Source organism: Labeo rohita, chromosome 3 (genome assembly GCF_022985175.1).
Source record: "Labeo rohita strain BAU-BD-2019 chromosome 3, IGBB_LRoh.1.0, whole genome shotgun sequence".
Lineage (NCBI taxonomy): Eukaryota > Metazoa > Chordata > Actinopteri > Cypriniformes > Cyprinidae > Labeo > Labeo rohita.
In genome coordinates, this window is record NC_066871.1 from 17,414,333 (window position 1) to 17,441,578 (window position 27,246).

Consider the following 27,246-nt stretch of genomic DNA (forward strand, 5'->3'; position numbering starts at 1 on the left):
GAAATTTAGCAAGCTGCTTTTGACCATCAAATGTACAGGCCGTGACATGCCAAACCAAACTAGCAGCCACCAAGAACTAGCGTCTGGACTAAAAACTTTGAAAACTTTCGCAGCTAACAGCCAACAAGCATGTACATTTTGTGCCTCCGTTAGAGGACGTAATTGTTTATACGTTGACATAGACTATTTTTGTCATTTAAAAAAAAGAGAGATACAGAGAGAGAGAGAGAAATAATAAAGAATTAATGCTAGGACTGTGGATGTATAAACTGTAAACAAAGCAGGGCTTGCTTACCATTTTGAATATGATTCATGTTGATCAATTTCCTCATTACAGAAATATATGTGTACTGAAATGCTCTTGACTTCGTCATTTGCTCACTTTCATCACTTGCACTTTTCTTCTTGTGCACTCGTTCATTAACACTGAATAGCCAATCAGAGATATCTCTCTCACCGACTGCCCGATGCCTATTTAACAAGCTCATTTGGCCAAAAAGCCACTGGTCTGACTAGTGCAGATTTACATTCACATGTATTCATTTAGCAGACGCTTTTATCCAAAGTGACTTATAATTGAGGAATTCAATAAGCGATTCATCATAAAGAGGCAAATAAACAGGAAGTGTTTGTAATACAAAGTTTCAGACATTAGTACAAGCTAGACAATAGGATTAAGAAAAGAGAAAAAAGGGGTTTTGCTTGTTGTTGTTGTTGTTGTTGTTAATATTAGGATGCAGTCAAATGTTGATGAAAGAGATACGTTTTCAGCTGTCGCTTCAAGAAAACAATTTAGCATTCCAGATGGCGGTGGGAAGATCATTCCACCAGCCAAGATCAGTGAACGAAAAATGTTCTGGAAAGTGATTTTGTACCTCTCTGACCAGTAGATAGGGCTGTCATAAAATATTATTTTAGTAATCGAGTAATCTGTCAATTATTCTGATGATTAATCGAGTAATTTGATAATTGTAATAATTTTATGGTGATAATAAAAATAGGCCTAAGTGAACAACAGCCTTTAAAATTATTAAAACTACATATGTAATAGAAATGAGACAATAATAATTAGTTCAGATAAAGTAGCCAAAGCAAGTAATCATATGGTTTTATTGAACAAAATTGTTAAAATACATAATAAATTATAAACAACAAAGTATGTTACGCATTATATCAAGTGCCTGCAGAGGGCACCAATGCCCTGACAACTGTTTTTACACTTTACTGGGGGATCTAATTCTTGTTTAATATTGACTAAACAACATTTATTTCAAATGTCCACTTAATATTTAATATTTTATGACAAATGCTGCAGCTACTCTAATTTCTTGAATACATGGACATCAAAATGTCTAAACTCGGAGCGAGGGTTTAAACTTTTATTTTGAATTTGCGATGAACGGTTAGCATATTAAGAAAAATACTGATGTATTCTCCTAAGTTTACATAGGTTTATAAATGATTTACCTTACGAATCTGATGAAATGGCATACGTTGCGTTCCCAGATGAACGTTATAAACCCAAACTCACAACAATATGAAGAGATGGAGTTTGAGATGCTCTGAGATGCACATATGTAACCTACACGCATGTAAATATTTAAAGCGCATATATTAAGTTTGCATTGCATATATTTATTTAATTTAATCTTAGTGTGAATTCATAATAGCATTATGCTTTATTACGATTTTAAATGGGATTAATATATCATGCAGCCATGGAAAACGGTCTAATAATGTGTGTCATGGATTCTCGTCCGTGGAATACTTCCGGTGGGTTACTCGACACAGGCAAAAGGATTTTTTAAAAATTGATCACTCAAATTGAATTGAGGAATCGTGATAGCCCTAAATCTGAATAATTTGTAGAGGTTTGTGCATGATGGAAGTCCAGCCAGAAGAGCATTGCAGTAATCAGGCCTAGGAATGACATGGAATGGACAAGAAGTTGTGCAACATGCTCCGTTAGGAAGCGCCTAATCTTTCTGATGTTGTGCGGTACAAACCTGCATGATTGAGTGGGCTTTTGCAATGTGGTCTTCAAAAACAATTGACCAAAATTGATGGGGTAATTGATGCTGAACCTAGCTGGATGGTGAAATCATGCTGTAGACTCAGACTTGGATGACGAGAATCTCATTCTTTGCCAGGTTGAGCTGCAGGTGATGTTTTTTCATCCATGCTGAGATGTTCGCCAGGCAGCCTTAGATCCGTGCAGCTACCGCTGGATCATCTGGTTGAAATGAAAGATAGAGCTGTGTGTCATCAGCATAGCAATAGTAGGCGAAACCATGTGTCTGTATGATGGGTCCCAGTGTCAAAGTGTATATGGAGAAGAGGAGGAGTCCAAGTACTGATCCCTGAGGAACGAGTGACTAGTTGATGTGCGTTAGATACCTCTCCTCCCCAGGCTACCCTGAAAGATCTACCAGTGAGAACCAGTGAAGTGGAATCCCTGTGATGTCCTGTGATGTGAGGATTGACAGAAGAATCTGATGATTCACAGCAGCAAAGGCGGCAGATAGATCCAGCAGAATGAGAACTGATGATGTGGAATCAGCTTTTCAAAAGATGGTGTGGAACACACCACAAAAACTGAGGTGATAAAATGCTTAATGACAGCCATTTTCATTGTATGGAGAAGAGCAGCTTGGACATCCTGCTAAACTTCTCCTGTTGTGTGGAGGACAGTCAGTCAGTTTTGAAACTATACCTTGCATGAACTACCTTTAACACATTAAACTGCATGGAATGGCATTTCTAAACTTACTTTAATATTTGCTGATGTTTTTTAAACTACTTTCTTTGCTGATGTATTACTGTCTGTCTCTGCTCATTGCTGTTTAAACAATTTATAAAGTGGACAGCTGCATTTCTCATATTAAGAACACCTTATCATAGTTACTGCCTAGGGAATAATCTCTTTCTTTCTCATTCTTATTTGTATAGCATTACGTTCATCTTTTCATTTATGAGTATTCAGTCAGAGCTTGGAGATATCACTGCAGTGTTGCCATAACATTGACAAAGGAAAAGCTGGAACGTAAAATTAGAGTCAGTGAGAAGATGAGTTTGCCAGCGTGAGTCGTGCCTCCATGTGCTGCTTGTTTTGTTTTTTGTTTTTTTCATACAGAAAAGGCTGCATTATGCAGCCAAAATAATCTGTTATTTTAGTTATCAGCAGGAAGAATGAGCATGGTTTGACGCAGTAGAGAGATCAGTATTGACAATGAAAACCTGGAGTCAGTACACTAAAGATGGTGTTCTCCATTAGACGTCAGCAATAGTAAAACGGTTTGTCTTATTTTTAGAAGGGTGGATGAAGTCTTGCACAAAGCATTCTACATGAACTTGAGCTCATAAACAGTCATGCCATAAGGTGATAGCAATGGCCTTCCTCGTAATAGTTTTGTATACCAAGTAAAAGCATAGTAATTGACTCAAACACAAGATAAAATAAGCCTCAAGAAAGAGAAGTAGAAGTACTCAAAGTAAAAGTACTTTAAGTAAAAGTATTAAATAACTGATATTACATGTATTGTCATAAATAATGGCATAGTTGATATTGCCTTGGCAACCTAGTTGAGTGACTGGGCACTGGAGTCTGTGTTACAATTTAGTGAACGTAACAAGTACAAATAATACATATGTAAAACAGTACAATATTAGATATTACAACAATGTGAATGAGCAATCACTGTCACTGCATTTCTGGATGACATGAGGTAGACGCTTCTCAGAAAACACAGATTCCTGTTGCGAATAATAAATTACACTTCTATTTGATTATATAATAGTAACGGTTGTTAGTAAATTTATTAACCTCATCAATAAAACCCAAGAGAAAGGCGTAACAAAATAGGTGGGTGTGGATCATAAATCCGTTCCAATACGGCTACTATATTTTGATGTACTGCATTGCTGCTAATCAAGGCTATAACCATGTCTTAAACCCTGGATAGGACTGATAGATGCTATTTAGAAATGGATTCTATTCTAGAAGTCTTTACACTAAGTGCAAGTAACGATAGATTATATTTACACCATGTAAAAATTTAAAGAAAAATATTTTCTTTGCAATAAGTGTAAATAGTAGATGCTGTTTATATTCAGTGCAAAAAAATGGCAGATGTTTGCACCTCATTATTGTAGTACATTATAAAACAGCATGCATATTAAGTGTAAACTATCATATTTCTTAAAATTACTAAATGGATGCCGTCGTATATTGGGACTATAAAGCCCTCCCTACCCCAAAACTATCCAATAAACATTTCATTATTAAATACCCGCGAGGCACTTAATTTCCATTTTTTTAAATATTTCATTTTTATCAACACATTCTCACTGCCAACTCATCACATATTGACCCCTGGGTAGGACCCGTTGTTGGGAGTTGGGAGTGAGAACATGTTTTTATTAAAAATAAATGTCTTTCCAATCTGATATGTGATGGGAAAAGAGAGAAGAAAAAGTTTGTCAAAAGGCGGATTTAAACTTGGGTAACTCATATCAAAAGATACCACCATGCACCTTACGCCCTACGTCACTGAGCCTTTTGTACAATGCGCGACTTTTGTAATGTTGTCTACACCAACCAGACATTGGTGGGCAGAGCTAGTGTAAATAGCCTCTGCCAACAAAGTGGGCTATTTGTACTTAGTGTAAATAAACACTCTGTTTTTTTTTTCTTTCTTTCTTTCTTTCTTTCTTTCTTTCTTTCTTTCTTTCTTTCTTTCTTTCTTTCTTTCTTTTTTTTGTGAGTAAGTGGATAAAAGGACAAATAGTAGTAAAATAAGCTGAATTTTTATTTTAAAGTAATACATTTGAACTATTTGCAAATAATATTTTCATTTATATAATTCATTCTCGGCTTCTCTTAACAGTAAAGCCTGCTTTCTTTGATTTGATTGGCCTTGTCAATCATTTTTAAATTGAAAAGTGCTATTAGACTGCTGAGGCAGACCACAGACACTCATCAAGGCTATCCTTTTGAATTTAATATTAGGTCTTTAGCTACTTTTATTGATAAATACAACTAAAAATTACGGGATCAACTGTATCAACCTTATGTTTCCACCTTAAGGACGTGGCGATTTGTAAATTTTATGGGTGTGGCTTCCTGCCTTCTCCGCGTCCAGCTATTTTTAGCTGTACAAAACAGCTCATTTTGCTGCTTGATATTGTAAATTGGTGTGTCTTAGCATATTATTTTAATGTATTGTCTTAATTATGAACACTGATTTGTAGTACAAACAGTTTACTGCATATTCTTCTTGTTATTTCCCAGCAGCTAATGAACCAGAAATCTCGCCCATAGGCTTACTTCCGCGTTGAAGAGTAAGGTGGATAGGAAAATAATTTGTGTTTAAGTTGAACCGTAGCACCAAGGAGACCACCTGACCCCTAGGCCACGACTCAAGACATTCAAGATTTTAAGTGGAACTGGCATTAAATGTGTGCTGTTATTCAGTAGTTGTAGATGCTGGAAAAGGGTCTGTGAATTTTAAAAATGTAAAAGAATTGCTGTCAGTCTCACCTTGTGAGATGAATTATGTAAGTCAAACTACTTCAGTATGAGTGCAGTGTTTCTGGATTATATCAGCTCACGAAAAGAGTTAAATACTGCCCTGCAGACAGGAAATGCAAAGTTTAAGAGCTGAAAGTCGCAAGTAAGTGTGTGAGCCACGAGTCACGGTGTGTTAGACATTGAAGTTCCAGGGCAGGAGCACATGCCATGTGTGTCACGAAGTGTAGGTGAAGGGCAGGAATATATGCTAAATACTCTCTGGTGTGGTTAAATGCAGGATTTGGGACATTCCTCGTCTCTCTCTGTGGGCACCTGAGATGCTGGGAACTGGGTCACACAGCTCTGTCCTTTAGCGAGGCATGATGGGACATGTAGACCTCATTTCCTTCTCGCTTGCTTCTCTCCCGTGGGGCAGTGAGTGCTGCCCCGGTCTGATCCCTGGCGTCTGGATTCCCCTGCTAGGCCAAACCTCTACACAGAAGGGGCTGTCTCAACAGAACGGGCGGCTGTCCCGTGAACAGCCCCTCGCTGCAGGAGATAGGCATGGTTTAGTGCTCAGCTGCATGAGTTCTGCCTGTGCGCACTGTTTTTGAGTGAGTGTGTGTAAGGCATTGCTCTGCTTGGTTAACCATGGATGTTGACTGCAGCCACAGATGATCAAGTGCAGAATCTGTTCATTGTTCTGTTCACTGTTCATCTGTTCATCAGTTCATTTCGGCCAGGGTCATCGTGGAATTTTTTTTTTTTTTTGAGGGGGAACTAGTGGCAGAGCAACCTCACATGGTGCCCTAGGTACTGGGGATATATCATATATTTTTGGCAAGTCATTCCCTCTTAAACAATGTCTTCCACCTTTTCTTTTTTTTTTTTTTTTTTTTTTTTTTTTTTTTTTACTTCAGATCAAAGTTTGTAATGTAGTATCTGCTGAGTTAAAGATTAAAACTTTATATTGATTTTATTTATTCTTTTTTAAATGCAAAAAAGGGAACTCGTAGCATCAAAACTGCTGGGTGGTTACTTTTGCACTTTAATTATGAAAGATACAAATACTTGATTCTGATGACACTAGAAAGGCTTCACTCAGCTAAACCCCCAAATGTACATGTATGTGGCATACACTTAAAGTATACACTTTATAATTTCATGTCCGGGAGTTAAACCCATGAACTTGATGTTGCAAACACCATGCGGTACTATTTGAGCTCCAGGAACGTTAAACGCTAGATTTAGCAGAGAGGCAGTTTCCCTTCGTCTGAGTTCAAATTAAAGAATCAGGCACAGAATGCCCTCAACTGCAGCTTAAACAGTAAAACCTTTCACGATTAGATGAACACTTGCTCGGGGCGGACAAACCACTGCGTGTGGGCCAGGATTTCAAAAAGAAACTACTCATTCTTGCACAATCACACATATATATACACACACACATGCACCCTAAAGCCTACAGGCCAAACATAAACATGGTGCAGTGGACCGTACAAAATCACAATGTACAGGGATCAATCTGCTCTAATTAGAGAAGAGAGCGTAGACCTCCCTGCTGGTGAGAGCAGCACTGTGCCTCGCCACGTTACTGCGGGGGGCCTTGTGTGTATGTTAGTGTGTGAGAGCATTTCCAGTAGTAGAGGTGCCACTGAAAAAGGATTGTGTGTGTTTATCAGAGTGTTGCCTGTTAGCACTTTGAGTCTTGAACAGAACGAACTCCCCACGGGAAGGATGAAGTTGACTTACATAGTCTGAACCTCACTCACCGATCGGAGGCTGGGCAGCTTTTCTCACTCTAGGATTCGTTTTCTTTGCTGTTTCTCAGTCTGTCCTTCACTTTGTCTCTGGGGAAGGTACAAGCATCAACTGAGAGACTCATGGTTACAGGGTGGTGGTAAACCTACTGAACTTGTCTTTCCCAGATTAGGGGAGCGTGGGTAAACTGTGCCACTTTTACTTAAAGGGATACTTCACCCAAAAATGAAAATTTGATTTAATCACCTTCAAGCCATCCTAGGTGTGTATGACTTTCTTCTTTCAGACGAATACAATCAGAGTTATATAAAAAAAAAAAATTCCCTGGCTCTTCCAAGCTTTATAATGGCAGTAAATGGCTGTTGAGATTCTGAAGTCCAATAAAGTGCATCCATCCATCATAAAAAGTGCTCCACATGGCTCCAGAGGGTTAATAAAGGCCTTCTGAAGCGAATCAATGTGTTTGGCTAAGAAAAATATCCATATTTAAAACTTTATGAACTGTAACTCTAGCTTCTTCTAACTGTTGCACACGCATTCTCAAGAGAGTGGTGTTCCAGTGGATGATGTAGGACGTAGGTGTAGCATGCTAGTTTTGCAAGAACCAAGTCTTGTTTACAGCAAAAGAAAACCAGTCTCTTCTTGGCTTATATCAAAATGTGTACACACCAACATAGCTGTGTGTACTTTTAATGATGGATGGATGCACTTTATTGGACTTAAAAATCTCAACAGCCATTCACTGCTATTATAAAACTTGGAAGTTAAAACTTTTTTTTTTTTACATAACTCTGATTGTTTTCGTCTGAAAGAAGAAAGTCATATACACCTAGGATGGCTTGAGGGTGGGTAAATCATGGGGTAATTTTCACTTTTGAGTGAACTATCACTTTATAGGCATATTTCACCCATTTCTTTTATAGAACATGAAAAAAGATATTTTGTAGAATGTTGCTTTCTAAACATTTTTGGTTCCCATTGACTTCCATTGTACAGACAAACATACAGAAAGTTAATTGGAACCAAAACTGTTTAGATACCAACATTCTTCAAAATATCTTTTTTATGATGACAAAATTTTCATTTTTGGATGGACAAGTTGTGCTAATGGCAAGAAGATGAGATAGAGGTAAAAAACATTACACCTAATTTTATTCAAGATGTCATTTTAATTTGAATTTATAGTCACCTATACCAAAGAGTCATAGAAAAATACATTCTCAAAAAAAAAAAAAAAACTCATTATTACCATTACTCTTAAAGCTTGCCCTGAAGGTACTACTATCTGGGTGGGGGAAAACTTTATTTTATTTTATTTAAATAGTTTACTTCTTAAGGCACAGCTAATTTTTGACAAATAATTTAAATTATTGTTCACAATTCTTCATGAACTGTATAGTTCTTGTAGTATCATTCCCTTATAAAAGATGTCTTGTACTTGGTATTTTTCTTGCTTTAAATGTTTTTTTTTTTAAATAATTTACATGGTTTCATACATAGGGCATATTTATAGTGTTTTTTTTTGTTTGTTTGTTTGTTTGTTTTTTTCAATTCTAGATAAGTTTTTAGGGTAACACTTAATTTTAAGGATGGGATTTTAAAGATAGTATGAAAAAAGGGAATGTGACATAAACATGCAACCTCAAGCATGCCATTTTAGCTTGTTTTTCGAGCTCTCATCTTGTGATTCATATGTTTTTCACAAGATTTATATTCAAGGATTCTGCATCCTAATTCCAATTCCGTACCGGCTGAGCTACTGAGCGAGCTTGTTACATCCAGAAAGTGAAACATACAGAGCTGTAATCATTACTGGGTACAAAAACGATTACAAGTGCTCACTGTTTTTCTGCCTCTAGTGTTAATTTCTGTTGGAAACTGCAGTAATATGTACTTATTGGTACATATTTTGCGTCTTGCGAAAAAGTTCCCACAGATACGTTTTTCGTCATTAGTTCAGGTAGGACATATTGACATATCTTACCTCACTCACAAACACACTAGCACAGACTTTTTACACACACGTTATCTTTTCGTACCTACTGTTACTCTCCCATACAGGTGCCAAAATCATAATGACTACTAATCATCCCCACTGACTAAACACAGTCTGTGCTTGTGTATAGTCAGACATCTCTAAAGCCCAACTATAAGTACAGTGATGTAGTGTGAGGCTGCAGCAGCAGGTGTGTGGTACACAAACATATGCTCCCTGTGGGTTTGTTAGAGGCTTGGCATGGCTCCTGCTGCAGATGTTAAGCAGTATTGGCTGAGCTCTAGCTCACCGCAGGCAAACAAACCTGATGAATCAAGCCACCTCACACAGTCTCAGATCACCTTACATGCCTCACATTGATTGATTCAGATTGTCTCACATCATGTTACTCTGCCTCACATTGCCTCGTATTGCTTCATACCACCTCACGCCACTTTTCTATACCCCTTGTTTTGCTTCAAACTGCTTCTTATTGGCTCATATTGCTTCAAAAAGGCTCGTATCAAACCACACTGCTTCATGTCGCTTTAAACCTCCTCATATTAGTTTCACAATGTTTATATGCACGGTCATAATAGAGATATAGAAGGTTTTTGTGTAGCTGAGAAAAAAAGGTAAAGTCACAGCAGGAGTCCGCATCTCTCTTGCCTCCCCTGAGCCCATTGAGTTTTAACAGACCCCTTAAAGTGCGAAGTGAGTTTGGTGGGGGGGTAATTGAGAATGAATGGGGAAATTTATGTGAGTGAAGGCAGTGCCTTCATCTCGATATGATTGGATATGACTGGTTATGTTCGCTTTTCTTGTGTGCGTTCCGCATTCGCAAATCAGTCTGAATGAACAATATAATGCTGTTAATAGGAAGACTAATTTAAAAAAGTATATCAACAGTTCACTTAGATATCACTTAGGTATATCTCCACGTCTGCAACCAGTGTTTACCGAGCTCTGATGACTGATGATTCAAAAATAAGTTTATTTTGAAGAAGAGCAACTGAACATCAGTTCATACATAAAATATATCATTGTTTAAATAAACTTAATGTTAAATTGTTACTGCCTTGACTTCTTATAACTCAAATATATAAATGTATAAATGGGATTTATGCTTGGTTTTAATAAATCAAATAGCCTGTTAATCAACATTGTTAATGTCGGGACAAGAATTTAGTGTAACGTATGAATTTACTTTTTTTTTAGAATAGCAAACACATATTCACTGTTTTTATGAACACACTCCTTATTTGGTACTAATAAATAATTAGTAAATTAGTTGTTAAGTTTATGTATGGGGTAGGATTAAGGGATCTAAAATATAATCATACAGAATAAGGCATAAATATATGCTTTGAAGTATTAGTAAACAGCTAATATGCCAGTAATAGCATGCTAATAAGCAACTAGTTAATAGCTAGAATTGGTCTTTAAAATAAAGTGTTACCCAATTTACATTTAATTTAATAATAATTACAAAAATAAATAAATAAAAAATGTGTCCCATAGTATATTTTAATGTTTGGGATATGAATTTTTTTAAATGTTTTTAAAAGAACTATGTTATGTTCATCAAGGTTGCAATTATTTGATCAAAAAATGTTAAAATTAATAAATACATCAATAACTGAATATATTTTAAAATGTCATATGTGACCCTGGACCAAAAAATTTAATTGTATGGTTTGTTAGAATAGGACAATATTTGGCCGAGATACAACTATTTGAATATATGGAATCTAAGGGTTCAAAAAAATCGATTTTGGGGAAATCGCCTTTAAAGTTGTCCAAAGTTCTTAGTGATTCATATTACTTATCAAAACTTAAGTTTATAAATATTTATGGTATTGTTGGCTGTTGCTACAAATAATATACCCATGCTACTTAAGACGTGTCATATTATCCTTTTGTGTGTGTGTGTGTGTGTGTGTGATACACAACTTTTTTCAGGATTCTTCAATGAATAAAAAGTAAAAAAAGAACAGCATTTATTTGAAACAGTCATATTTGATTAATTTAATGCATCCTGAATACAATTTTCTTTAAAGAACTTACTGGTCTCAAGCGTTTACATTTTGAAATATTTTTTTTTATAAGATCCATTTTGTAATATATTTTCACATGTTAAGGTTTAAATTAAACATAATTTCAATTTGAAATAGTTTGACCATGGTTTTTTGTGCACCGCAAAGCAAGTGCACAACAACAAGGCCAATTGTAGTCCTAATTAACATTTTTAAATATTAATTCTGTTTGAAACTGAGCTTCAGTTGCATTATCTAGGTCAGTCGTTCCCAACCACATTCCTGGAAGCCCCCCAACACTGCATGTTTTCCATGTTTCCTTAATTAAACACACCTGATTCAGATCATCAGCTCATTAGTGGAGACTCCAAGACCTGAAATTAAAAAGTGCATGTAAATCTACGTGCGGCTCACATTGCTTCAGTGTCAAAGTTACTCCACCTTACGTCACTTAAAACTGCCCCGTATCACCTCACATTGCTTTAGACCGCCTTGCATCTCCTCACACTGCCTGACGTCTCCTCCGAAATAGTGGTAGGGCAAAGCATGGCCGGCCTGCTCCTTTACATCAGAGTCAACACTGTCCCAGCTACCTGTCAGTGGAGACAATGAGACCATGGTGATGTGTTGTCCGTATAGCAGCTGGTCTCAGCGCTGTTCTAGTCAGCAGCAATGAGGACGAGGCTCTAACAGAGCTACGGTGTCATAACCTTTCTCCAACCCTATCTAGAGATACTCTCCCATCAACGCTACAGACCTCATGAAACATAAACCAATGCCAAATCTTTAAATACACTCTTGTGTTTTTTTGCTTCTCTCCTCCTCCTCACATTTCTCACCCTATATTTTTCATATACACATTCTTTAAAACAAGATATTTGCACTTGAGTCTTGGGAAAAGTTAAAACACATCTGAAATGTATAGCGCGACCGCCAGATTGTCTGCATACCAGTTTGTAATGCATGTTTATATAGATGTTCTCGGGGGATTTCAAATTTAGCTTTCACCACCACACAAAGCAAAACCATGGCAAGGTGTGTGTTGTTCTGCTCCTACGCAGTACATATATTATCAAAGACTCTTGTGTGTTGGTATATCTCGCAATATCACATGAAATCGTGGCACATATGGTCCCACACACACCAGTTTGAAATCAGACTTTTTACACTTGCATGTAGCAAACCTCCCACTCAGGCCCTGTTAGGATTTACTAAAAGAACAGGCTGGCAGACGGAAGGATTAAGGTGGGAAAAGAGAAACTTCATATACTTAAACACTGCCAATGTACAATTTACTTACCTGTGCTTAAATTTAGGTCCTCTCTGTGTACACAGATGTCATTTAGATTTAGAGGAATATCATCATAACTAATTAGGTAATAGTCTTGGAGAAACACCAATTAGTAATTGGCACTCCTAACGAGAGCACTTTCCAAGTTTAGACCAGGTGCCAATCTGTCTGTTGCTCTGATGACTGTACGAAATTAATGAAACCAGGAGAGCAAACACTTTATGCGCAGTCAATCAATACCTCATGGTGTAAAGATATTGAGTCGCAAAATAAACAAGCGATTTCTATCCCGCTGAGATTCTTATAATTCTTCATTTATTTTAGCTGGTCTCGCTCTCACACATACAGACTGCTCTCTCATTGGGATGCACCTCCTTGCTTTAGTCCCAGCCCTAATTAAAGCTTCCTTTGGGCCTCACTATGTGGAGCACCAAACCAGATCACATCTCTGGTGGGCTGAGGAAGAAAGTGAGAGTGAAAACGAGAGGAACAAGTGAGATAAGGTGGAGGGGCATGGAGATAGGCATGATCATGATCAGACTGCAAATGCTGCCTGCTAGCCTTTCAAAAGTTTTGCGATCACATGTTTCACTGAAACTGTCATTGTTCTTTCATTTTACAGTGTGGGATTTGGTAGTGATCTAAAAACAATAGCAGATGATCTCTAATTACTCTCAGGGCAGATTGAGCAAACATTTCCATTCAGAATTAGCAAAATAAGCTTTTGTACGACAACTGAGTGACTGAGAAATGCTGAAACAGTGGGTGCAAAAGACAAAGAGACTGGTATACAATGAGGGGAAGAAGTAGGAGAAAAAGTGAAAAACTGTGTCAAAAAAGGGTTTAACAACCTTGGCCTTCATAGTGGAGATAGCTTGGTTACTAGGACTCGCTGCAACTTTTTTACAACCTAGATTTCATATTTGAGGCCACTGTAGATTTGTTTCATAGAAACCATACATTGCTTCCAGATGATATATAATCCTAGGATTAAATCACATATTCTTGTAACTGTCAGTTAAGTGTTTACCGATGGTACTCGAGGCTAAAACATAAGAACAAAAGCTACTGTAAGACTCATCAGGATTGAGCAGCAGATTGGAGTCTGTGCAAATGTGTTCCCTTTTCCATTGCATTCAGAGGCAAAAACACAAAGCAAAAGCATTTTAATCCTCATTTCTATGCATATTTTCCTCTCTGACATACAGTGGGACTGGAATGCTGTTCAGAAATGGAAAACCCTGCATGGCTGGTTGATTAATGGTGTTTGTCATATCACGATCCCCTTGCGCTGTCTGTATGGAGATCTGACTGATAGGTGGCAGGGTGAGATAAATGAGTCCTATTCTTGAAAGCCAGCGCATGGCTCATTTACTACTGTTCTAATGATTAAGACAATGAAATCCAAGGGTATGGCACTATTTGTTCTTACAACTAATGAATGATTTGTTGGGAGATGGTCCAAATGGAAATGGGTTTCCCCTGATTTTAAATAGGGAGTTTTTCTGATTTTATACAGGAGTTTACAGCAACTACCAAGCACATGTACAAATCCATGCACTTGTGCCAGCTTGTACAGGGGCTTGTGCCATCTCATCAATAACTGTAATGAAAATATGGACCTATTAAGTATTTGAATTGAATAAGGCATGCATAGATAAGACTTGAGATACTCAAGTGACTTTCGTTGTGCAGAATCCATTAAGGGATGTGTCACGCTTTATGACTCATATGTTTGTAGTGGCTACATATTCTGTTTTATAGTGGTTGATAACCACATTAGGTGTTTTAAAATTGAAACTGTATATTTTTAAATTAGTTTGTAGAATTTGATTCAGAAAATGTTTGTTTATTTGTTTATTTGTGTTTGTATTTGAGACAGAGCTATCTCACGACCAATTTGTACATATTTTACAAGGTGGTTAATACGTATAAATTAATTTGACCTTATACAATTTTGTACAATTTATCTAGACCCCAGTGACAGGTTTAGGTGTGGGGTTAGGTGTAGGTCATTTGTACAATTTCATACGAATTGTAGAACTCGTAAAATACATATGATTTAGCAAAAATCACACAAATTCGTACGAGTGAGGTTGAACGAATTTGTACGAATTAGCCACCTCGTAAAATGTGTATGACTTGCTGTGAGATTGGGTTGAAATTTTCAGTCACACTTTATTTTAAGGTCCAATTTTCTCTATTAACAAACCAGTAACTATGACTTTTACCTCAATAAACTACTAATTTGCTGCTTATTAGTACTTAGTAAGGTAGTTGTTACAGTACGTTTAGGTATTGGGTAGGATTAGGGATGCAGAATATGGTCATGCAGAATATGTGATTTATAAGTACTAATAAATAGCCAATATGTTATGAATAGGCATGCTAATAAGCAACTAGTTAATAGTGAGAATTATTCCCTATACTAAAGTGTTACCAAATTATTGTTTGTTATGTTTTCCTGTTAAATTACGCTCATATGTACTTTCTTTTTTTTATTCGACAGATTCATCAGAGAGGACTCCAGCAGTTGTCCTTCAAGTCAAGATTGGTGTGAAAAATGCATCAGGCAGTAACTCGGTTATACTGGATATGAGCAAATATGGGGACTCTGCAAGAAACCATGACAAGCCAACAGCTTTGACAGCCCAGAAGAAAATCCATTTTTTGCATATGTGAAAGATATTGTCTGTACTCTCTATTGCCAACTTGCATAAGAACCTTGTTTCCCTTTGTTTTAAAACATCCCCTCCTTTCCACTCCCATCATGAAGAGTGTATTGACTGCCCTCACTCCTTCCTGTACCACCTTCCTCTTTCTTCCCTTTTTCATGCTCTTATGCCCACCAGCATTGGTCAGAGGTGACTGCTGGCTCATCGAGGGGGATAAAGGTTATGTGTGGTTGGCCATCTGCAGCCAGAACCAGCCACCATATGAGACAATCCCGCAGCACATCAACAACACAGTACATGACTTGCGACTTAATGAGAACAAGATCAAAGCTATTTTTTTCACCTCCTTGAGTCGCTTCACGAATCTGACCGACCTAAACCTCACCAAGAATGAGATCTCGTACATCGAAGATGGCGCTTTTGCAAGCCAAGCAAATCTACAGGTGTTACAACTTGGATATAACAAATTAACCAACCTGACTGAAGGCATGTTGCGAGGTCTGGGACGTATGCAGTGTCTTTTCTTGCAGCACAATCTCATAGAAGTCATTGCCAGTAATGCATTCTGGGAGTGCCCCAGCCTTAGCAACCTGGATTTGTCATCGAACAAGCTTGCCCGGCTAGACCCATCTACTTTTACCGTGTTGGGTAGGCTTATGGGATGCGAGCTTGCGGGAAACCCTTTTCACTGCGGCTGTGAGCTCTACAGCTTCCTCACCTGGTTAGAGGCCTTCAACAATGTCACACACACCTATGATCGACTTCAGTGCGAGACCCCACGGGAGCTGTTTGGCTATCCGTTGCTGAGTCCTGTGGCTGGGCACGGACGGAGTGCTCGGTATATCCTTTCCTCTGTGTGCCGGGATGGGGTGCTGATTCCGGGGATGACATCTCTGCCACCTGATCCTGATTTTTCAGGCACGGGCCCTGACATGTTTGAACACATTGGACCATACCATCAGCCCACAACTTCCTCCTCATCTGACAATGCATTTAGTCCCAGCATCAAACTGCAACATGTGTCACTTTCCTCTGCTTCCCTTATGATCCAGATTCCAAAGCCATACAGTAAGATGTACATTCTGGTGCAGTACAACCAGAGCTTTGTGTCGGATGTGATGAACTTGAAGAATAAAAAGGAAATGATCACCCTTAACAAGCTCAAACCGAACACTAACTACACCTTCTGTGTGGCATCTATACGCAACTCACAGCGCTACAACCATACTTGTTTGTACTTTTCTACCAGAGCTCCAAATCCAGATGACTTGATGCCTCCACCCTCCACGACCACCCACTACATCATGACCATCATTGGCTGCCTCTTTGGAATGCTCATTGTTCTTGGGTTTGTCTACTACTGCTTGCGAAGACGTCGCCGACAAGAAGAGAAAGAAAAATCCATTTGCGTGAAGAAGACCATTCTGGAAATGCGATATGGACCAGAGGTGGCTGCGGCAGTTGCAAATGACCCCACGGCTGTCCAGAAACTTCATGAGCAAAGCCACCATCAGCATCACCATGGCAAGCTACCCATGTCCTCCTCATCCAGCTCTGCCATGCTTGGCCTTGGTTCTGCCAACACTAGTTCCTCACGCCTGTCCTCCATCCCTCAAGTAGAGAAGATGGCAACTGCCTTCTCAGAGGCCATGGCCACTAAGGGCAACTACATGGATATTAGGACCTCTGTGGGAGGAGATGATAGGGGGAGAGATGGAGCTGTGGTACATGGTGTTCTAGAGGAAGACCTCAGGAGGGATGATGAAAGTGACCTGGGCGATGATTCAGATGATGATGGCCGTGGATCAGCATCTGAGATTTCAACAATTGCGATGGAGGTTGACAAGGTCAACCAGATAATTAACAACTGCATTGATGCCCTCAAGCTGGACTCTGTTGCAACCTCTACCGTTTCCACCACAGCAAGTGGTCCCACCTCACCCCCGCCAACCTCTACCTCCTCCCTGACCAGAGGACTGATTCCCATTTCTACTAGTGTCAGTGATACTTGCCAAGTCCTGCCTTCCCCGAAAATTCCTCCTCCACCCCCACTTCCCTTCACAGCTCCTCTGTCCGAGAGACCTGGGATCACTGGGGGCGGCTTTGTGTCACCGCCATACCGTCCGCCACCCCCTGCTTCTGCAGTAAGGCCCATTCAAAGACAGATGAGTGCTGATGCAGCTGTCATCGTGTCTTCTTCCAAGAGGCACTGCCGCCCTTCCAGTGGAAAAGGTCGTGTTTACAGCCTAGATGTTCCAGAACCCCACAGCCCAGATCCCTGCCAGTATCCAGACAAGGGCAGTCCTTTGGGGTGTGGTGAGCCCCTCGAGAGGCTCCCTTTAGTAGGTAGTGGTGGAGGTGGTGGCTGTAGCATTGATGGTGGTACTGTAGATGGGATGGCCCTTCAACAGCACCTGGAGGTGCACCCAGACTACCACTGTGCAGAGCATCGTCACTCAGTCCCTGCCCTTTACTATGAGGGTTCCCATGACTCCCCAGCCCAAAGGGTCTCTTTTCTCAAGCCTCTGTCACGCACCAAGAGAGACGCTACTTCCTACTCTCAGCTCTCTCCACGTCACCACAATTACTCTGGCTACTCCTCGAGTCCAGAGTACTCCTCCGAGAGCACCTTGCGCATCTGGGAGCGCTTCCGCCCACACAGAAAGGGCCCGCGCGAGGAGTCCTGTTATGTAACGGCCGGAAACGCCTTGCGCAAAAAGGTCCAGTTTGCCAAGGGGGAGGACTTGCATGACATCCTTGACTACTGGAAGGGTGTGTCGGCACAGCAAAAGCTGTAATCTATGCGACTGCGTGGAAACACAGCGCAGGTCTACTTCACTGCCTGGTAAACCTGAAGAGCGACTGTAGTGAGGAAGTCGGGTTATGGCTGCAGCGTGCAAAGCAGAGCTAAGTTTGTCAGGGTTTGAGGACAAGATGTTTTTATCTGTTTTTGTACAGTGAGCCAGAAAGAGAGCAAAAGAGCCTGAGGATACATACGTAAGATAACATTCAGAGATATAATTTGGAGCACTGACAATTGTCGTACTCTGTGAGTGAAAAAGGTCAAATGGGCTTATCATTTGTCAATAATTGAAATAATTGTATTTTACTCAGTATTCATCTGTGTATTCATCGTTCATATCAATGGTGAGACCTTTGTAACCCAAGTCCTCATTCAGCCTGAGACAGAATCTCTGTTCATACTCCCACTCAAATCATAGGCCATCGCAATCATTTGTTAGGGACGGGAATGTGTATGAGTGTGTGTTTTAGGAGGATAAAATGATGTGCTGATTTTCTACAAACCTGTCAAAAGCAGTTTCCCCCTCCATATTGCAGAGACTATGCACAGGCCAAGCACATTTACATTTCAATAGCACTCCTCATGTGAAAAATAAAGGAATGGAGGGAAGGAAAAGATAAAAAATGAAACAGAAGAATCTCCCTGGGGAGCTTTGGAACAGTCAGCCGTGTTTGGCAGCTGCTTGCTGTGCTGAGCAGGATGACATAAATAGTGCAAGGGGTGCTAGAGAAAATACTGTAGGTTTACTAGGGTCTGTGGAAAATGCGTAGATTTGTGTTTGAGATTAAACAGACATAGCTCTGTGCTTCTCTCATCACTGATGCATTATTAATAGCATTTCCTTATCAGAGGTTACCTTGTCACCTGTATCACAGCATGAGCGCAAAGTTGGCAGCACAGGTTTATGTATTCTGTTCCTCGGCCCTAAGGTCAATTTGTTTAGTCCATTAATTGGCTTTTGGAAGCCTGTTGCTGACAGCTAAGACATTCAACAGGCAAAGTGACCTAGACCCTGTTGTGGCACTTTTAAACTGATACTTTACATGACATGTTTCTCCAGGCTCTTTATTTATTCATTCATTTATTTACTGGGGAATTATTATGATGCTGACATTGAAATAGTAACAAAATAACAAAGAGCAAGAATTAATTAATTAAATTATATTAAAAAATAACAAAGAATTTATTTTAATGAATAGATATTTTACGCTCTTGTTATCACTACCGACCTTGGGTTTCAATGTTGATAATAGCTCTTCCCACTTAATCTCAAATACAGATCTCATAGGACTTTTCATTTCATAATACATTATTAATAGTATGATTTATTGTAAAAATGACAAATATTATTAACTCCAACACCTCTGTCAGCTATTATTTTATTAATGTCCAGTTAGATTAGACTAACTAATTAGCAATTAACCAAGGCTATATCCTTTAGTGTGCAAGGGTAAGCAGCCAAGACCTCCGATTTGATTAAAAGAGATCACTCTTTCTTCTTTCTCTCAGCAACCACATTCAGCCTACAGTTTCATGGGCCAATAAACCAAAAAATTAGATTAGTGGCACTGTGGGAAAATATACATCCGTTTACAATGCACTCTCATACTCTAAGTACGAAATGACAGGTGAGACATCCAACAGGCACAAGAATGAAATGAAGTATAATTATACCCCCACCCCCTCTAAACACATGGATTAAAGGGATAGTTTCACCCAAATGTTAAAATTCTGTACTCAGCCTTGTGTTGCTCAAAAACTGTATGATTTATTTTCTTCTGCAGAACACAAGAGGTGACATTTTGAACTGTTTTCCATCCCTTTTCCATACATATACAATGAACGGCGCCTGAGCTTTCAAACTTCAGAAAGGACACAAAAAGTCTGTTTGTCAAAGCTGTTGTGTGTCCTCAAAAGACTTGGAATGTAGCATACGAGTCATATAAACCACTTTCATGATACTTTTATGCTTTCGCATCCTTTTTGGAGCTTAAAAGCTGCAGTCATGCTTCATTATAATTGCATGGGAAAGAGCATGGGAAACTTTTCAGACTTCACAATCCATAATGGTTTTTCTAAGAACTTATTAACATCACTTCTGGCGAAACATGTCTGAGATGTCCACTTTGAAATTCATGAGATAAAACGGAATGCAAACAGCTCATATGGGGGTTAGCATTTGCCAGCAAACCTCTTTATTTTACCCCCTTTTTCAACATCAGGTGTTTTTGTGCCTTCAAGGGTCCATTATTTCTTCTAGCCGCTCTTAATTTTTATGCTGTGTGGTTCATTTTCTGTATTTCATTCTTCGTATATCCCTTTATTTAACAAGGGGTTTGTTGTAAATACGTGTTCATATACCGTCTTTCTTACCATTGCTCTCAATGAAGGTTTTTCATTGTAAATACGCGATAGATACCTGCCAACATTGGACATACACTCAGGCACAATGTTTCTTTGGTTCTCTCTCTTTCGGAGGCTTTTAAAAAAATCAGTCCAAGGTATATACGACGACAGGTTGTTTACAGGATGCTTAATGGTTTACACAAAGAAGAACAGCAGCAGCTATAACATGTGGACTATTAGGGCACTGTTTGTGTACTTAAAGAAGACTTTACAGACCCTGGACAAACAGTTCTCGGGCAAATGAAATGGACCCACGAAGGACTGCTACCGGAGGCTTACTGTGACATTTTCCTTACTTCACGAACTTGATTTTCAAACCACTTGGACTGGTCTTAAGGAACTAATCATGAACACTCAATCATAAATGACTGTTCATTTTTATAACAGCAAAATCTGATGCCCAGCTTTATGTTTTTAGATCTGGTTTTTATTGTGCCTACCCTCATTGACAAAGACAAAAGAAAGCAAAAAAGGAAAATGAAAAAAAAAGACTTTGCACTCCTGTACAAATGCTTGTCAGCCATTTTTTGCTATAAATTCAAAAGAAAGAAGTAATAATACAATTGGCATGGCATCTGTAAGATTTTTCTGTTATGTATTATTTGTTTAAGAAAATGTGTACTGCTTTTTCTTATCATTCTTTGCTGGGGAGTAAGACTGTGGTGTTCTCTTTTCTCTTGGTGTTCTCTTGCTCAAGGTCAATCTCCTATTCGTTCAGGACAAACAAACAAATCGGTTATTTCAAGTTCACCGAATTCCATTTTTATATCAAACCTTCATTTCATGAATTAAATTATTCATTCTTTATTTATTTATTTTTACTCAGCCTTTAACTTTTGACTTGACAAATCATGGATAATTACCCGGTTCAGCCAAACAACATTTGTTTACTACTTCCCTATTACAGAACTAACAGGCAACGGTACTCATTTTTATGGCAATGCCGCTTTCTTTGCGCTGAACTGATCGTAGTGGTCGACTGGAGGTCAGAGTTTCACCTCTTGGAATACTGCTGTTTTTTTTGCGGAGTTGAATAATGCATGTGTCTGTCTCTTCTTCTCAATCCTGTGCTCAAGTATCATTATATTCCTGCTCCATGCTAGCCTCACTGTCAACAGCTTGATTTTGTTAACAATTTGACATTCAGAAGTTCCTGAAGAACTAATTTTGGCCTGGAGTGTCACGTTGACTCTGGTTAAACAAAACAGTGATCTGTTTGCAGTCTGTTTGTTTTCTACAACCTGTAACCAGTCAGTATCACAAGACATAGGATATTTGACTTATGTTTGGTCATAGTGTCATATTTTCATAGCCTTTTTGTACTAATACATTTTTTTGAAGGCCTTTTCGCTATAGTTGTGTTAAGGAAGTTGGTTGAAAATACTTTGACATTAATCATTGTCAGCTTTCAGCAATATTACACAGAGCGTAAAGTGGATTACTCTTCCACAGCAGTTTTTACTTTTCTAAGCTCTTTAGCCTCCTCTTAGTGTTAGACACTATGGAAGGAGATTGGCTTGAAAGGAGCAAAGGAGATATGGTTTAGTGCTTTGAAATAAGATTTTCATTCCAGCCTCCTTTCTTTTCAATGGCCGTGGAATCGCAAGAAAGTGACAAAGGTAAAACTTTTGGAGCTAATTAACTAGTTCTGTCATATAAATCCCCAATATTCATTACTTCTTTTGAAACTAAGGTTGCTTTGATTTTTCTCAATTTGTAATTAACACATTTAAAAAAAATCAATTACTTCTTTTCACAAGAACAGAATCCATATTTAACTGACTTATAATTACTCAGGACTAAATATTGTTTGTCAAGCTTATTATTAAAATCCCCTCAAAATCCAATGCAAACGACTACATGCAGTCAACATGTTCTGATGTGTTTTTGAAGGTCCTCCTCGCTGGTTTTACCCGTCTTTGTTCATGCTCAAAAGAAGCATAGAGAAAAATCACTCCGAGGGTCTCTGGAGTCAGGATAATTGTGCCTCTTTTATGAAGCTTTTAAGTCGTTTTCTCCCTCTTTGCGCAGAAGAGCACCACACTGCCACATTTTCCCTCTGATATTTTCCACTTGTTTGTTCTTTTCTCTCAAATGTTCTCTGAATTCTGGTTTGACGGCAGGGTGGAAAACGAGAGACAGGCAGCAGGATGGATAACCGCAATTGTTTAGAACTAGAGGAGACAATAAAAGGCCCAGTTTCTGCTCTTCTCCAGCATGCAGCCCAAGGGCTTTGATAACCTAATTAAGGCATAAATCTTTATATTAAACTGCGATGGAGAGACAAAAGCATGCGTTGAGTGAAGAAGAAAGTGCATGAGAGAGGGGTTAACTCTGAACGAGCTCATCAAAGTGAGTCAGAGAATGTCGGTATGATGATGAAAAACACATTAAACACTCAGGATCAGGAGGAGATGGTAAATCAGGGCTGGAGATGATGCAGCAAGTGTGTAGGAGTACTTTGAGAGGAGAGAGAGAAACAGAGTACGCAAGCTGCATCAACCTGATAATGGCTGGAGCCTTGAATGAATAAACAACATGCCTATTCTGTAATGTTATAAAGGGGAAAAAGACCACCTTAGATGATTCTGAGAACTGATTTAGATCCATATGTGGTTCACTGATTAAGTTCAAAGGGATAGTTTACCCTAAAATGAAAACATTCACCCTCACGGTGTTTTGTTTTGTTTTTTGTTGTAGCATAACAGCCATAGCCACTAATAGGGCTTTCGCACTGCATACTCAGTTCTAGGAACTAGCCACCATGGTGGTTCCTAGAGAACCAATTTTCCCCCTCGGGCTGTTTTCCTGGTTGCATTTGCACCGACAGCAGGAACTCTGAAGTGGCCGACAGCGCATTTACAAACATCATCAACCGGTGAATGGTGAGCACCATGATCTGAGCTGTTTTTGTTGTATCGTGGGTCACCATTTATGCGATTGAAAAACCATGAAAATCTGACTAAATCTCTTATGACAACTTGCTTGTTTTCCATATTTGTGGAGTAAATCTTTTAAAAATGCACAGTAGCCGTATGCGTTTCGGCCAATCAGCATATGTTTCCATTACTCTTAAAACTGCGCAAACTGAAATTGCGAATTGAAAATACGCATAATGGAAACACGTCAATTTCACAAAAAACTCCCATATATAGCTAGAAAGTTTTTCGCTCGCATGACGTGGTTTTTCAGGCAGTTCGAAAGAAGGAATATTTCGCAACCCTGTAATTGAAACAGCTTTTTCACATTAGCAGGTCACCTTGCGTATGTAAAAGTCACATGATCATTCTTTAATGTACCGTAACCTCAAAAAAAAAACACCTCATATGTGGCCGCTTACACAAGCATTGACTACACAGTGCTTGAATAATGGGCCTCCCTTGCCATTAAAGCTTGGACAACCCCTTATTTACACTGCGCAATTCTGCGGCGCTGATCACAGACACTCCATACTTTATAGTCTGACCAGGCATGCTGCAGCTCGTTTCAGTTTCAGAAGCAGCCCAGAAGTGGATCTCCATGCTGGTTCTGTAAAGATGCCTACATCTCCTATGATTAAAATTAATGGCTAGTGCGCTGGCTCGACACACATAAACCTACCAATGTCCATTGCCATGACTTAACGCGAGAGGAAGCAATTGCGCTTTAGTTGTATTACTACGTTAATGGAAACGCCGTCGTTTATAAAAGCATCGCAAAAGTTTTGTGCAAATCTGTAATGAAAATGCACTTACTAGTTCCTATTGAACTGTTTTATGCTGTGCTCCAGACAACTCAAAATTAGGAAAGGCATCATTTTATGTATTTTTCTTCTGTTTTTGCTGTAGTTGAGAGAAATATGTTTGAGAAAAACGTGACGTGTGATTCGGTGTAAACTTAAAAACTAGTTCAATACAAAAGCATTGTTTAGTGTAAAACATGTCAATTCATTCATTCGTTTCCTTTAAAAAGCTGTTTATTCAGGGTAGTGTCGCCTTCCTTCATTGACATCCATTCAAAGAAAATGGCCTTTGGTCTCCTTTCCCAAACTGGAAGCATTAGCCGTTGCGCTTTTTTAGCTAAAGGTTGCAGGCTTACCTTCTGTTGGCTTTAAACTCAGATTATCCCTCTTCCGAACTTGTCTGGAATGTGGCATTATACTCTGAAGTAGGAGTAGTAACACACCAAAAAGTGGGAACTTTTTTGCCACAGTTAAAAAAAAAAAGTTATTTCAACTTAAAAAAGCAAGCGTTTAAGTTTACTCAACTCAAATATCCACATTTTCACATAGTACAACTTAACATTTCATGTTGACCTAACTTAAAATGTGAAGGCAGTACGAACACTTACTTTTTAAGTGGAAATAACTGTTTTTTTGTTGTTGTTGTTGTTGTTGTTGTTTTTACAGTGTAGTTCTAGGAACTATAAAAAAGGTTCCTCCGGTGCAAAAGCCACCTATAAGAAAAGCTGTGTGAATCTTTTAAAATATAACTTTTTTGTTGTTCCACAGAAGAAAGAATGTTATTTGAATTTTGGAATATAAATACAAAATAGCAGTTGTCATTATGATGTAGAGACCTTTGCTCTCTCCTCTCAGAAATCGTGGGAAATGTTTAAAATACAAGTGGGAATATCAAAGGAGCTAACTAGGATTTTCCCAGCGATTCACATTAGGAGATCACACCGGTTAATCCTGGCTACTGTTTCATCCCTCTCCATCACTCACTTCTCAATTAACTTTAGACTCCATCAGCCTGATGTCCTTGTAATCTTTCACTCATTCTCACTCTCCGTCTACAAGTGTCCAACAATAGGAGTTTTTTTAAATGCAAAGTCCAAAATGTTTCAGCATAGAGGGGCTTGCGAACTAATGAAGAGAATTTTCTTTTTTTTTTTTGTGGAAGCATGCACATCTCAGAGTGTTTTTTTGTGTATAAATTGCTGAGGATTCACTGAATGTGACTTACAGCCTGACTTTGGCTCTTTGTAAAGCGGGTAGAAATCAGAGAAGGAGTTTGTGGTGGTGGTGTTTGGGTCTACTCTATCGTTCATTTGATTATCAGTCAATTTCAACACACAAATAATGTGTTTTGCTGAACCTGAGGGTAAAATGTACAAAAGGGTTACAAAAGCCTTTTCATGTGTTTCATTTAGTTTTTTAATCCTCCAGTATAATAATCTCCTCACATGATGTTGGCATGCGGTTGGCGGGTCTGTCTATGTGCTCTTGAGCATCTTTGAGCCTTCACCTGTCCCAAAATATGGCTCAGGAACTTTTATGACAATTATTAGCTTGCGTTTCTTTTCTTCTCATTTGCCCTCCTTTCACAAATATGATTTCCTATTCCAAAAAAAAAAGAGAGAAAAAACAAAAAAAGGAGGTAAATAGTAGACAAATAGCTATATTTGTGAATTTCAAACTTTGTAAAAAGATCAAAGTTGTTTTTTGTCACTGAAGTTCTAGTTGTAATTGTTATTATTATGTTTCCGGGTGGGAGGTTTCGGGTAATATGTTGTATAGCTTTGGACTGGGTTAGTGCAGTGATCCACGTAATCCAGATCCGATTCAATCTGAGACAATAGAAAGTGGCAGAAAAAGAAACAGTGTTATGTTTGCATGATTTCCTGTATTTTTCAAAGAGATGAATTATATTGTTGTGTATATTGAGTGGATATATGTTGCAAACAAAGCAAAAATTAGGCATTGAAATATTGTCAGAACTTGCCATCATTTTGAGGGATGATACTGAGGTTTATTTATACCTCAGTGATACTGAACTACTTCCATTGCTGTCACTGAAACGTATTACAGTTTTAAACCAAGAAAAAAGCTGCCTGAAACAATGCCATGGGAAAGCTTTGTATTCTGCCATAAAAAAAAATGGATTTATTGGTCAGACTTGTTTAGTGCCAGAATAAGGCCTTTATCATTTATGGTTATTTCCCTGCAATGAAAAAGAAAAGCGAGATTCTAGCTGGGTCAATTCATCCTTTGCAGAACTCAGTGCCGCCCAGCAGACTCCAGATCAATAAATGAGAGTATATGGCACATCCACTACATTAACCTTGCAGGTGTCCCGCAGTAGCCCCTCGCCTCTGCCGGAGAAAAACATTCTCTCGTGCACGGCTGCTCATTGGATCAATGATAAAGTAAACATCAGCCAATGAATGTTTCAGCGTTTCTGAGAAGCCAGTGGGTGGAATAGACCACGGGCAGTGAAAGAGAGGTACTTAGAGAGGGGCTGGTCTGTTCGGGAGGCTGGAGTCTCTGGAGGCTGTAGAGGATGTCATTCTCTATTTAGCCCGAGTGAATGAAGAGGCCTGCATTGATTATTTAAGGCAGAGAGGCCACAACGGCATGTCTTGAGCCAAACCACAACACCATCTAATCGTGTCTGAACTCTTGCCAATGGTTCTTCAGTTCATTCCCCTCTTAGAGCACTATACATACACGAATAATAGACTGTATATATAGCATTTTATTGGTCGAGAGTAAGATTCTAAAAAAACGTCAGAAATGTGAGAAAAATAAACAATTGATTGCTCTTTTGAAGTGGAAACCAAAGCTTTTCCATGGCAACACACAAAACATCTCCAACTGTGAGTGAGCTTTATAACAGTTTGATATTGGACATCATAAGTAGCTGAATCTTCAGCTACAGGATTTGACAGAATTGTAAATGAATTTCAGCTATTTTAAACAGCCTCATCCACAGAGATCAGCTGTATATTTCTTTGCCTCTCTTTCTATCTAAGGAATGGATCTCAAATGTTTTACTTACATTTATTTTGCTGGTAATTATATCCTACA

General features: G+C 38.8%; 1 protein-coding gene across 2 annotated transcripts in view; it reads left to right on the forward strand.

Moving 5' to 3' along the window:
• LOC127157815 (protein phosphatase 1 regulatory subunit 29) overlaps positions 1-26,479 on the forward strand; it is a 112,688-nt gene extending 86,209 nt beyond the window's left edge. For both annotated transcript variants that reach the window (XM_051101030.1, XM_051101035.1), the window contains one exon: positions 15,082-26,479. In XM_051101030.1, the coding sequence (XP_050956987.1) occupies positions 15,343-18,045 (2,703 nt within the window). In that variant the 5' untranslated portion in view covers positions 15,082-15,342 and the 3' untranslated portion in view covers positions 18,046-26,479. The remainder of the gene's footprint in view (positions 1-15,081) is intronic.
• The last annotated feature ends 767 nt before the right edge of the window (positions 26,480-27,246 follow it).